Genomic DNA, 14,693 nt, shown 5'->3' on the forward strand with positions numbered 1-14,693 from the left:
GGGAGCCTTTAACCAAGGCCATCTCACATCTCAGGACGAAATACTGCAATTATTTTGCATGTGTGTCTGGTGTATGCCGTGCACAAACTCTCCAATTACTGAAGGAAACAACAACAAGGCGATAAAGTAATTGATGTGATTACTTAAGTCTATAATTGCGTGCTTTGGTCTGCAGTTGTACTTAAACATCTGCTATACATTAAAGCAATGTCAACTGTGAATGCGAAATAGGAAGCGGGAAGAGTGAGAATGAGGACGAAGAGATGAGACCAGTGTGTGTGATTAAAAAAAGAGTGATTCCTTTTCATCAGTAGTTATTCTGAACGCAGATTTTCTTTTGGCGAGGCCGCAGTGAGTCATCGGCTCCAACACCAGATGCTCACACACTGAGCAAAGCGCTCAGGTGAGATATCCAGCGTACACCTTCAACACCCCCCTCACATGAACCCGCCGAGCGCGTGTTCAAGGAGGACGATGTGGGTCTGAAAAACATGTACTGTATCAACATGCTCCTGAACGTATGAGATTGGTGGACAATTAAGATGAGAAGATCCCGACCACTCTCACATCTGTACTGCAAACGCGTACACAGCCTGCAGCCAGTTATCTTAGTTTCGCACAAATGCAGCAAGCCTGGCTCTGTCTCAAGACATCAAAATTTGCCTGGCAGCAAAAAGCTCACAAATTAAAATGTCGGACAGGATTCCGGTAAATTACTGCCCTGACTAAGAAATAGTCAGTGATTTGCATACGGATTAAACAAACAATACATGACATGTTAATTTGTGAGATTTGTAGGTAATATAAGGCAGATTTTGTGACCTCAGCTGTTTCCAGTCTTTATACTAAACTAAGTTAAGGTAAGCTAACCATAGTTTCACAACAGACACAAGAGTGATATCCAAATTATCATCTAACGCTTGGCAAGAATGTGAAAAAGCATATTTCTCAAAATGTGAATCTATTCTTTTAATTCATTATTTATTGGCACAAAAGTCTTGCGTTGTTTGGTAAACATAATGAAACATAACCATGTTGTTTAGTAATTTAGTCACTGTGTAGAGAATAATGTTTGGGACTAATCACTTCATATTTGATATTGTTATAATTAACTCAATAAGCTATGCGTTCTATTTAGCACATGCATGAAATACATTCTGTTTGTGTGTTAAATGCAAATGTACAATCTGCCAACATCCGCCCGTCCTTGAGACTTCTCACACAAGCAACACTGTCAGGAACATTTGGAACATCTGTCAGGAACATCTCAGTGCCCTTCTGCAGAGTGAAGCGAGGAGTGTGGAATAAATCATTCAGCAGCACACTCAGATGTCCATATTTGTCTGGGCAGGTGTCTTAGTGGATGTTCAGCAGATGCTATGAGATGCTTTACTTGGAGGTGGTACGCATTTTGAAGCGAATGTTTATGGGGCGGTGATCAATATGTCACACCACAGGGGATTTTCAATGGCTGATGGAGCCCAGCTTAGTTCTATAATGGTGGGAAAAAAGGTTTTGAATGTGGAGCCAAAGGGGAGATAAGTATTGAGGTATACTGAGTGGGTGAAAGGATTCTGCATGCTGCTTGTTATTGCTGAACATTTGAGGAGAGAGGCGATATCCGGCCACTTGAAGGAAACCCAAAGCCATGCAGTCAGGATGATTGGATGGCTTTGGGTTTGTGTTCAGTATGCTGTGGCAGTAGCATTTCATTTGCACTTGGCTGGAGGGCTTGTTACACAGTCAACGCACTGATGCCATGTCTGATCATTTCCCCCGCCTGTGTCTTCCATTCTTTACTCACTCTGTCCGCAGGATTCTCATATCAAGTTGATTGAATGGATGCAATTTGCTGCATAATGCTGTGTCAAATAAAAAAAACGAGGCTGAGTGACTGGAAAGCAACACTGTGCTGAGATTTGGACAGTTCACTCCGCAGGCTATGATACGCCGATTAAAACAATGAGCTGACAATGGCACAGATGCTTCTCCTTCAGGCCCATTCTGTCCATATGTGCTATAATGTGAGAGCTTTGCGAACTACACCATAAGGCCACATGTGAGATGAAATTCCAGCTTGGCCTTTAACCCCTCGGGGAACAACTTCCACATAGTCTCTCACCATTACTGACAGCTACAACAGTAAAGAGCAGTAGAGCAAATGAGAGGGGGGGGGGGGGGTGGCTCAATCCAGGAAAGGAAAGTGGACGTTGGATATCTCTGGCACAGGTTGGGCCTGTTAGACTGGATGTAAACCAAAAGAGAAAGTCAAGAACAAGTAGGGGGAAGAGAAGGAGAAACACAAAGAGGAGGAGTAGACGGTACAAGGAATGATGGTAACAAAGCGAGACTCTGCGGCCATGACATCACGTTTTTTGTAAACCGCGGTTTTTTGACACACGATGTATGACACAAAGTCGGGAGCAGTTAAAGTCACGAGAACAACATACAAACACAACTTCCACACCAATGCGTGCACACACACACACACACACACACACACAAGTAATCTTAACATGCCTATCTTAATACAACATTTGTGGGGCCCTTCAATGCTATTAACCCTGTTTTAAGTTTCAGGAACATGTTAGTGTGTGAATCAACATCTAAATCAGGTACATAACAAGTGAACTGCAAATGTCCCATGCTTTTGCATGCTAGCAATAACTTCAAGTAGTCTCCAAGAGAAGCTAGTGAGAAAATATTTTTTTTGTGCGTCTGTACATGCATCTATCTCTCTCTCTCTCACTCTCTCTCTTTCTCTCTCTCGTTAAAAGTGGCTGACCCGCTACACAGAGATTTATGACAGTGGCCTTGCTCCACTGTAATGAAGGATGAAGAAAAGGTGCACAATGTTTTAAATTGATTAAAGGAGCGCCTGTGGGGCACAGCTGCTGAAAGCAAAACAGGCTATCTGTCTTTGTTTGTTGGTGTTTGTGCATTTTTAATCCGTCATCTCTCTCTGTGCAGTTTTGATCATCCTGGCAGACTCTCGATCAATCAGGTTGGACTTCTCTACATCAGCTGTCGATGGTGAATTGACTTCATCTGCAGAGACAGGCGACTAGAAGGTTTGATGGAGCACGCTGTCGGGTCTGCCTGCCAGTCCAGTACTACCAGTGACAGCAAGGCTCCGGGAACGATAAGTATGACAGATTGACCGCCCACTGTCAGCTGGCTCACAGGGGAGGACGCATGGGTGGCAAAGTGGAAAGACTGGGAAGTATTTTTGTAAAACAGTGGGACTCCGTCCTTCCAGCCAAATTCAACTTGTGGACGCGGGTTAGGAGTGGATAGAAGAGGGGCTCGAGTATCTGTGATGGCCACAGCACAAAGGAGAAGTGATCGAGGAAGAAACTGGAAGTGTGTAAAAGGAATAAATGGCCACATAAGGTGGATGTGTGGAAAAGGCAGCACAGAGAGGGGGGGGGGGTAATCCTCTTCTGAAGAACAGGGAGGGCTGGGAGCGGGTGTAGCTCAGAGACCCTGTGGAAACTAGTGATCCCCCAGAGACTGAAAGAGAAAGAGAGGGAGAGTGCCAGACCAAAATAGAGGGATGAGAGCTGAGGCAAGATTGCCAGATTACTTAAAATGTGTGTGTGTGTCAGTGGTGGACACACACTCGACCACAAGGACAAACCCCTTTGGTCAAAGGCAAAGGTCACCAGTCCGGTGAGGCCAGCGGCCTCGTCTGTATTTCTCACCATCTCATGTTTCAGAACAACATGCATTGTCCCTACCGGCCCCCGGGGTGTGGATGGCCATCACTCACCCTCCATGGGAGTGTTGCTGTCTGGCCGGTTGGCAAAAACCACATCCACATACTCGAGTTGCATCCTCTGGAGGGAACCCTTTAAACCTGAAATGAGAGGAGAGAAGATGTTGAGAAAGATGTAAGCAAGTCCAAGAAAGACAAAAACAGTCCAAAGGAGTCATGCGCATTGAGCCTATTTGTTGTACCGCTGGAATAGATGTGTTGCCAACCATAGCGTTAACACGTCAATAAATAGTTCTAATTTCCAAAAGGGTGAACTGACACCTTTATAAATAAGGATGCAACATAGCACAAATAAGCCCTGAGCATCACCCTCTAATAAATACTCCTCCTAATACCCGAGGAGACTTATTACTGAATCATTTGTCCTTTGACACCTTTGGACATGGACACGTTGGCCTGGACCTGCAGAGGTAGAGTGTTAATCACTGTGTGCAACGATCACGCTCCAACTCTCCTTGCTATTAATTCAACACTGTTATGTAGAAGAAATAGGAATGAAGTTACACTAAAATTACATCGTTTGAAGCATACTTAAACCGGCAATAGGTTTTCTGCCAACACGTATTGTTAATATAACAATAGCTATATAAAGGACAAATAGGGTGAGTAAGACCCTGGGGGAAGTCAACATGTTCATTAACGTGGAGGTGACAGTTAACCACATGTGACTCAAGGCCTCAAGCTGCATCTGGCCTCGTGCATCTTTTTATCCAGCTCGCACGTGCATCTTAGACGTCATAGTCTGTTTTAACCTAGCTGGAGTCATGGCTATGGGACTACAAGTCTACATCGCAATGACAATTGTATAAAGTATATCAGTGTAAAGCTGAGTTCACGCCACTATCTCCTGGCAAGAAGACCTCCGTGGAAAAAGTCCCGCATCTATGCACCCTTTGATCCTCGTTACGTAAATGAATGCTGTGAGGACGATAAGGAAGACGAGGGCTCAGAGAAAACGTTGCGCTCGTTTCTTTCCCTCTCGCTCTGCATTTGCTGGAAGTGAAATACTGTGCGTTGAGGAGAGGATAAGAGATGGCAACTAAGTATTGTCTGAGCAGATCAGTCCTCCATTCACGCACAGAGAAGGCCAGATGAAAGATGAAAAGTGAACACAGGAGACTGTCACAAAGGAGGACAGCAGAGTAGTAGAGAGACAAGGCAAAAGACACTCTTGCGTTCTGCTGTCTCGTGGATTATCTGGAATTTACTGGCTGTGAAGGAAAGTCTATTTTTGGAGCTGAGAAAAAAAATGTTAAGATGTTGAACCACAAAGCTATTCTACCGGCGTCTGTGATGAATAACGCATTCAATTATGTGTTCTGTGAAAGTCTCTTTGAACTGATCAAGGAATTTCTTTGTCCTGTGAGTAAAATGGTGAACGCGCAGGCCGGTTGCAAAAGAGAGACTTTGACTTTTCCTTGCACCCCAGAGTTCATCAGCGCTGGTCTCTCCCATTGATCATTAAGTTTGACACCCCATCATTCCTGGTAGATGTCACTGACTGGCATGTGGTGGGACGCATGGCCAGTAGTGAGGATGATGGCATCAGCAGATGTTTAACCCAGCCAATTTATTACCCCGTGGTGACATGTGCCACACCAGTAGTGGCAGGAGGGACACTGCACCTTTCTCTAACGGATGGCACCTATCATCCAGGCTGGCTTTAGCGAATTCGCGGTACCGCCTTTCCTTCTGCTTTATCAGTCTGTGCCCTTCCGAAGTGTGTTTCTCCTTCTCCTGAGGTTTTTGGGGGGGGGGGGGGGGGGGGGGGAGGAGTTGCAGAGGCTGTGGTGAATGTTAATAACGTGGGAGTGAGCTGAGTCACTGCAGGAGGTGCACTGCACTGTGGACCGGAAGGCGAGGTGTTAGTGAGGTAGAGCGGCCCAATGGGATGAGAGCGGTATGTCATTATAAGCTTAAGCAAGGCCATAACTCTTCTAGAAGAGAAGATGAGCGCTGGAGGACACGAGATAAGTTGCAGCATATTAGCTTCTTAATAAGAAACCTGTAAAGGTATTACAACTGAAAAGACAAAAGTCAGGGTTTGATGTGCCTAATACAACATTCAAATTCAGCCGTGTGCGCATGCTGATACAAATCAAAGGGAGACACAGACAGGAAGACTGAGGGGGGGGGGGGCAGAGATAAAAGAGGGAGATTAAAGGACAAAGCAGCGGAGAGGAAATCGACTTGTTACCTTCGATGATGTGTTTTCTGTTGAGGCCTCTCTCTGTCTCTGCTCTGCAACAGGAGGGAAAGACGTGCATGTCAGCACACACGCATTGCATTCGGTATGGACCCCGAGTCTGAAATAAAGTCTATCTATCTGTCTGTCATTCACAGAGCCTGCATAACAAACAAATCACTGATGAGAAATACACCCACTCGACGCTCAGCAGCTACAGAACAAACTGTGCAGCGTGTCCGTGCACACAGGGCCCGTCGTCGCCGTCGTGTGCTGATCACCAGTGGCCTGCCAGTTGGCAGGGCTTCGGTGATACGCAGGTGAAAATATTTTGGGGCAAAAAACTGGACAATCACTCGGTTGAAAATATAGCTTTTTGAATGCAGGAACATAACAAAGTACATTTACTCAAGTACGGTATTTATTACAGGTCAACTTTATACTTCTATTCCTAGAATTATTACGTTTCATTACATCTATAGATTAGTAGTAACTTATTTTGATTTATTTAGATTTTCATATATACATAAGACCAACATTAGTATCTGTTTGGATGCTAAATATAAGTCCAATATTCACTCTCCTTATAGATCTGTATAGGTGTCCACCAATTCCTGAGGGAAGTATCTGGGTCAGTAGCTGCTAATTGCTCCACGATGTTCATTAGCTTGTCGCTAACGTTGTGGGTCTGACATGTAGCGCTGAGCATGTGTACAGTGGGTTAATAAAAGGTGTTTTGTCAACATTGTGAAGCTATAAAACCGGAACACCTGCAAATCTCCAAAACTGCGCTTCAGTGATTTGTCAGAAGTCATTTTCACATGTTCCCCATGCCTGCATTTTCCTTTCCCATTTGATTTCTTTCTTTCATTTCTGTTCCAGTGTTTCGCTCTGTTCTCAGTTGCCTGTCTTTTGTCTTGTCCTTGCTTCATTTCACACTTTTCCTCTTTTCTGCCTTCCTGTGGTGTTGCAGCCTGCTTAGGGCTATAATAATAATGTACTACAAAGACAAAGCCCCCACTCCATTTTATCATGTTTTTTAAAACTTTCTGTGCAAAAGGGTAGGGAAGTTGAAGAATAAAGTCCGCAAATATCTACTGTATGTTTTGGGTGATGAGCGGCTTGACAGGCCTCGCTCAGTGGGGGGGGGGGGGGGGGGGGGGGGTAAGTAGTTGTAATGTAAATCCATCCGGCGTGGGGACTGATTTGGTACCTTGACAATAGTCTGAAAGGATCAGCTTAAATTACATTTTCACAATTGCACCTCGGCCCTACGCTACTCAGCTACATCAGATATTGAAAAGAGAACCAGAGGAAGGATGTGGATGGACTCATGGAGTTTCTACTTCCCCGAGTATGAGCCTGAAGACTTTTAGAAACGGAGAGAATGTTACGAACGAAGCAGAAGCAGATATGACTCTTGGCAGTTTGGCAAAATTCTGAGGAAAAGTATGAAGGGAATCAAGAGGGGGTGGGAACTTGGCCATGTTGAAATTTGCGTGTGTGTCACTCGTTTTTCGAGTGTGTCCCCCGTGTCCCCCGTGCCGCACGCACACACACACACACACACACGCACACACACACACACACACGCACACACACACACTTACTTTCCTCCCCAGTAAAGCTTTGTGGTGATCACCAAGCTGGATCTCCTGAGGGAAGACAGACAGACAGATGCATCAAAAGGTCATGAAAAGGACTTGACAGCTGTTGTCAAAAAGATGCGTGTGTCAGCATGTCCAATGCTGTATGTGTGCATGGACATTCTAGTGTTCTCCAGTGACCTTTTATCCTGCAGATCAAACATGTAACTTATTTAGTCGGAAAAAATCACAGAAGGACCCCTTTTTTCTCTGAACTCCACCAAGATAGCTGCCATACTATAAAATCCCCCATGCTTGAATGATCAATAATTGAAACGGATCCAGAGTTGAGGTTAGGCAGAGAGTTGCCATGAGTTGTTGAGAAGGGTGCTAACCGAATCTTATCACTGCAGCGTGGCAGTGCATGTATAGATGTATGAAACTGATATGTTCTGTGGTGCAGATACAAGCTCATGCTCACCAGCATTCTGCACCTTCCACCGCTTCAATTTACCATGTACAATGCTTGAAAGCAGAGGTATATTAAGCACAAGCACACAAACACCATGTGGCCAAAGTTGTTGGGCTGTTTTCATGGTTTGGGCTTGTGTCCTTCATTTCAATAAAGGAAAACTTAAATAATAGCAAAAAGTGGTTCCCAACCTGGGTTCAGCACCCCCCCAAAGGGGATTCTAATATAAATCTAAATTGATGGTGATGTGGGTCTGTGGGTTGGTCCACCACTTTGGCTCAGACTGAAGTATCTCAACTATTGGCACAACAATCAGTTCATTCAAGGTCCCGAGAGGGTAAATCCTAACTACTTTGGTGATTCCCTTATTTTTACTCCAGCGCTACCAGCAGGTTGACATTTTTGATTTTCATTAAAATATCTTGACAAATATTGGACGGACGAACATTATTTGCTACCAGAGGATGACTTTGATCTCCTGACCTTCATTAATGGCCATTATCAGTTCAGAATTCCAGTTTGTTCAATACTTTATGACCAAAATACCCGCAAAAATGATGACATTCCTATCACTTGCTGTATATGTCAGCATGCTTACAAGGATAAACATTATACCTGCTAAACATCAACATGTTAGCATCGTCTTAAGCACAGCTTCACAGAGATCGCTTCATTTGAAATTCCTCGCCCGAAAGGATTGGGACAACCGTTTCAGACAAAAGCATGTTTCAACCTTTGTGAAGGAACTTCGCTCACATGACATGACAATGCCACCATGCACAGTCAGCCATAAATACATGGTTTTTTGTGTTTCTTTGGGATACATTGGAACACCTCCCAACATCAGTGCCTGACTTCACGAATGCTCTTGTAGCTGAATAGGAGCGCATCCTTGCAGCCTCAGAGGAGTGCTTGCAATTTTGTAATAAGATGCAAACATAGGTACAGATTGAGTTGGTTTGTCCACACACTTTTGGCCATGTAGTGCATACGCACGTACACAATCTAAAGACCTATTCATGGAACAAATTTAGAATCTTAAGAGACTGTACTTCACCTCCAGCACTTTTTCCTGATGATGTTTCCCAGGATTATCTCTGCTCTGCAAAGAAAAGAATACACAAGAAGATGATGAGATTATATCTCAGGCTGCCATTTCTCAAAGAGCATGTGAGCGTGACCATTATCTGCCACACATCTACAGCACGAATACCCGATCAGAAATCAGCAGGAGTACAAGATGAAGGATAAACGCCTGTATTGTTTGCCTGGATTTCACCCGCAACCTTGAAATTAATATTCATCCCCATACACCCACAGCCTGCTCTGCAGCATTCAGCGAGACAATGTCCAGACCTATGACGTTAGATTGAGCTGGGAACATAATGGGGAGCCTCCAGCGATGAATACGATTATGTAGATCACTTTAGAGTCAAGCTGCCTTTCGTTTTTCTTATTTCTCAGGTGAATAATTCCTTAACCTTGTTAACGTATCCTATATGGGGGGGGGGGGTGTGGCAAGGCCATAACAAATCTGAGACAACTCACTTTCCGCCAGAGTAGACTTCAGCCGTGTCGAACAGGTTGACACCGCTCTCATAGGCAATAGTCATCAGCTGCTCTGCCACCTGATACAGACACAAATAATGTGGTGTAATGTGCTATAAATATGACCCAAAAAATACACTTCAAAAAGGACGGGCTGGGAAAATTCCCTGAAGAAGCTCAAGGAGAGTAAACCTCTTCTTCTACTGAGATACACAGAACCAGGACAACTGCCCGGATGCTTGTTGATTAAAGTTGTTTACTGCTCAATATATTTCCCAGACTATTCTGACCTAGTTTTCGTGCCTGCAGTTTATTCAGAGCCATACATGGGAAGGCCAATTTTGTCATGGTGACTTTATCTGTTTGTGTTTTGGTTTTTGTGAGTTTGTTTGTGTCTCTGTGTGTGTCAGTTGCTCCCAGTGGTCATCAGGCAGTGATGAGCTGTCTCCAATTCAACGTCTTCCTCCCTTCAAGGCCCGATTAAAGCACTGGAAGCGGTCTTCTGCTTAATAACTTATGGAGAGCATGGGATCAATAAGACCAGATCACTTGGACTTGGTATAGAGCCAACAGGGCCTTAACAGCCTGCTTTGATACAGTATGGTAATGGAATGGAATGATTACTGACTAAATTGCTCCCATGGAGACTACAGACTGGGTGTTGGAGACTGTCACGAGTGGTCACTAGTTGTATTTGCAATGTCTAAAATAATGAAAGCCAACATCTGTTCATGAGCTGTGACAACTGAACGATGGATCCGACGTAACGTCTTACCTCATCGGAGATTTGACCTCCAAATGTTACCCATGTGCCTGTTGAGGGAAACATCGAAGTCAAAGATTTGTAAGAGACTAAAAACATGCGAGACCTAATGCATGTAAAACCACGCTCGCAATCATTTTAGTCATGCATTGATTATCATTTTGACAAAACGGCCTTGCCCTAAAACCATCACAGCCAAATGAGAGAAAACAAATGTTCGCTGTCATATGAGTTTCTTGTGAGTCAGCTTCTGCGTGCATATTTTTGATGACAGCGAATTCTTGCATGTGCATACATTATGTTTGTGTTTCAGTAAATCTCCTCATTCTTTCCTTCTATAAACGCCGGGTTGGTGCAGAACAACTGACAGTCTATGTCTTTTGTCAAAAGCAAAAATATATTTGAAAGGACTAATTTGACATTTTGGGAATTGATTGATCGATACCTCCATCAATATAAAGATAGAAACAGCAGCCGGTTAGCTGATTAGCATAAAGACTGGAAACAGGCAGACAAGAAATAACCCATTAGCCCCCATAACACGACAGCATGTTCTTTTACAGTTTATTTTTTATTTTTTTACAAATTAAACGAATGAGACTGTTTCCAGTCTTTGTGCTAAGATAAGCTAAGCTTACTGCCAGCTGTAGCTCCTTACTTAGCATACAGATGAGGGTAGTATCAATCTTTAATCTACGGGTCAAGAAAGCAAAAAGCGTCAAACTATTCCTTTCAAATCTGCTCATGCAGTTGAGAAGATAAACGCACACACACACACACACACACACACAAACACCTACACACACACACACACACACACACACACACACACACACACACACACACACACACACACACACACACACACACACACACGAGAATTACTCAATGAATCAGTCATATCAAGATGAATGTGTTTACCCTCTGGTGTACATTGAATGTGTGTGATAATTGAACTTGTTTGCTGAAACCAGTGCTATTGATTACATATTAACGGGGTAAATATTCTCACTCAGCAAACAGCTTTGTGTTGTCTCTCACGACTCTCCATGCACATAAAAGGTGCATGAGGTTTAGAACAGGGTGAAATAATCGAATGAGATTTAAACACTACCCCCTTCTGCTCGGTTCTATATTATCTCCACACACACACACACACACACACACACACACACACACACACACACACACACACACACACACACACACACACACACACACACACACACAGACAAGTTGAGTTTGCACTTGGATGCTTCTGCTCATGCTAATTAGATGTACTCACCGAGCCCCAGACAGGAGACACGCAACCCAGATTTCCCGAGGTTCCTATGAAGAAACACATGATCGGAAAAAAGTTAGTCGGAAAAAGCAGTGTTGTTTAGGCTCAAGTTGTCATCATACAAATGACTGCAATTACTGTGCTGCTGTATTTTGCTCTGGGTGCACACATTGGCTTAAACAAAGCCAAAATATATCTTGTTTCCACATCATAACTCAAGAGACTGAAATGAGATGAGATGACAGAAATGTTGTTATTGTGGAGCTTAGAATACAAGCAAACAAAAATCACTTTTACCTGCAATATGTAGAGCAATAATAACAACGATCTAGCTTATCATGTTGGATAGAGAGGAGAATCCCTGAATGTGAGGGTCACATTTATCACACCTGCAATCATGAATCAGAATTGGGAGATTACAGGAGGAAAGTTGATTTATTCCATCAATATGAATCCCACCTTCTCTGGAAGAAGATTGTGGCCCTCTAAAGACCCTGAAAACTATACTCATAACTATAACTATACTCATAAAACTATACCCAAAAACAGTTTGTGCTGCTGCACTGGGGAGTTTACACTACTTCTCCCCCCTAATCCCTCTGTCCGGACTGTAGGTGAAAGAAAACCGCGTCAAGGTGATTCACAGCCCTGAAAGAGGAAGGGATTTGAAGAAAACACTGCTGTGAAATTGAGACACAATCGTCTGACAGAATCGTCGGGGGCCACGTGCACACGCAGAACGACAAGTTTCATCTTGAGAGGAGAACTCGTCCAAATACTCAATTCTTGACAGAGAATGTTTACGGCTGTATTTATCACAGGTTCGCTCTGGGTAAAGCATCTGTAATGCCTGGAACAGTTTGTAAATTGTACCTAGATTTGCCTCGGGTCTTCAATGATACTGTTTACATGCTTACAGTGACAAGTTGATGGGACATTATCTCCACAGCTTGCGAGAATGTTCCGTTCTCCAGATAGGGCTGGTTGTCCTCGGAAAATTGCTAACTTTGTTTTTGGAGATCCCCCCCCATAAGCTGTGTTTACAGTGTTTGTGGCATGTTCTGAATGCATTCGAGATGTCTTAATGATAGCAGGAGAGCAGAGCTGACGTTCAGCTGGCGGAGAAGCGCCTCTGCGCTGTATTATTGTCCCCGGTGGATCAACAGCATCGTCCATAACTGGTTATTAACCGCACAGCCGGCTGTAGCACATTAATAGATCTGTCCAGGTCTGGTAATTGGGTGCCAGCAGACGCCCGCTGCGAAAGAAGCTAATGATCCCGGGGATTACAGCATGTCATCAGCAACAAAGGAAGGAGAAGGAATGACTTTTGTGTTGAAGAGACAATGGGCGCTCGTGTGCACGTGGGAGAGAGAAATAGGGCTGCAGAGGCACAAGTCCTTTATATATTATATATTGTAAATGGTAAGATAAACAAACTAAGGAAAGGAAAACATGTCTGTACAAAACTGCACATAATCAACTTTGCAAGCCAGTGAGTGTGGCTCGGTCCCTCATGCATGGATGGTGCCCAAAAGAAGCCTTGGAGGAATCTTTGGAGGTGTGAGCTTTTATTGTGGGAGGTTTTGTTTTTGTTTCTTCCCAGGAAAGCACTTATATCGTTCTCAAGTCACACCCCGGGATGATTTATTACCTGATATTGGATTTCTCAGAATCAATACTTGTCAGCGAAGACTTCAGTCAAGGTTGTGAGTGAACAGATAAAACTCCTCACTCGCTGGGGATTAATGCAGACTAAGAACACCCACACAAGTCAACCTCGAGGGGCGGAGGGATTAGACAACGCCCACCTTCTCGGTTCCCACCGCTCTGCTGATGGCAACCATGATGTTGTTATCAAAAAGAATTCAGCGCAGGGTAGAAAGGCGGGTCATATTCTAAATATATCAAAGCCAGGGCCTGTGTGGGCGGGAAGAAAGAAGGGAAGTGAAATCAAGCACTTTAAGGGGGGAAAAATGAATAGGTTAAGTAGGAGAGAAAAGCTCCAGCAGAGTTGCTGGAGGAAAGACGAAGCCTACAGGCCTCCTAGTGGAAGCCTCACCAATGACAGAAGACAGGAAATGGATGGAGAAGAGAAGGAGAGAGAGAGAGAGAGAGAGAGAAAAGAGACACTGGCAACAGACTGAGGCTTACATAGTTGCAAGTCTAAGCAGATCAAACGCCCTCTACAGATAAAGCATTCTATATGACACAGAATGGGAAATAGGAAATGACAGCCAGCTCCCTAGGGCCCTGCACGATGTGCATGTTTGTAGTGTGTGTGTGTGTGTGTCTGTGCAATAAAGAGCCAGAGTCTGGACATGACTTTCTGCTGTTTTTCCACAGGGCCAAAATCAACATTGCTTAAACTTTTTTCCTTCTCATGCAGCATACACATATGCATGCACACACACACTGGTCTTGTTACCGTGCTGTGGAAGGCTAATTCAAAACGCTCTGACTTTTGTTTTGTTTTTTTCAAACCAATTGTGAAAGAATCTCTCACAGAATAGCAGTATGTTCGTCAGAGACGCATGATTGCGGCTCGTGGCGTGTGGGTTGATTCTGTTTTGAAAAACGTGGGCAGATCTGAAGTGGTTGATTCAGAACGCTGTGGAGAGCTGAGCAATGTGGGAAAAATAAATAAAATCATCTCATGATATCTGGAAAACCTTCTTACAGTACTGATAGAAAGTATGTGACGGTATCTTTTTAGGTTTCGGTTCTGCTCACCTGCATGCATCGAAATAAAGAAGAGAAACTGAAACATGTTGAACTGCATTGTCAAGGATCTTAGAAATGTAAAAAAATGGAGATGAAATAGTTGCTTTGTAGTGTTATCGTAGCAACTATTATGATATTGTGAAATAAATGCTGAGTATCGATACAGTATCTTCTCATCTCTTCTGATGCGAACTGGCTTTCTGTTCACCTCGGGCAGCGTTTATCGGATCAGAACTCCTTTTATACTCATGCAGCAGTGCTTTCTTGATGATCTCTGTGATAACAGTCTGTTTACAGAGGCCACTTAAGGAGAAAGAGCAGGAATCTGATTTGCTGTTATAAAACCATTACGCTC

At 43.8% G+C, this 14,693-nt stretch overlaps 1 protein-coding gene across 2 annotated transcripts in view; it reads right to left on the reverse strand.

Moving 5' to 3' along the window:
• Positions 1-14,693, reverse strand: part of kcnab1b (potassium voltage-gated channel subfamily A regulatory beta subunit 1b) — a 30,551-nt gene that overhangs the window by 3,491 nt on the left and 12,367 nt on the right. For both annotated transcript variants that reach the window (XM_079284594.1, XM_079284595.1), the window contains 7 exons: positions 11,618-11,661; positions 10,345-10,382; positions 9,570-9,649; positions 9,079-9,123; positions 7,574-7,618; positions 5,976-6,019; positions 3,773-3,859 (listed from right to left, as the gene is read on the reverse strand). In XM_079284594.1, coding sequence (XP_079140720.1) covers positions 3,773-3,859; positions 5,976-6,019; positions 7,574-7,618; positions 9,079-9,123; positions 9,570-9,649; positions 10,345-10,382; positions 11,618-11,661 — 383 coding nt within the window. The remainder of the gene's footprint in view (positions 1-3,772; positions 3,860-5,975; positions 6,020-7,573; positions 7,619-9,078; positions 9,124-9,569; positions 9,650-10,344; positions 10,383-11,617; positions 11,662-14,693) is intronic.

This window comes from Melanostigma gelatinosum, assembly GCF_949748355.1.
Source record: "Melanostigma gelatinosum genome assembly, chromosome: 15".
Taxonomy (NCBI): Eukaryota; Metazoa; Chordata; class Actinopteri; order Perciformes; family Zoarcidae; genus Melanostigma; species Melanostigma gelatinosum.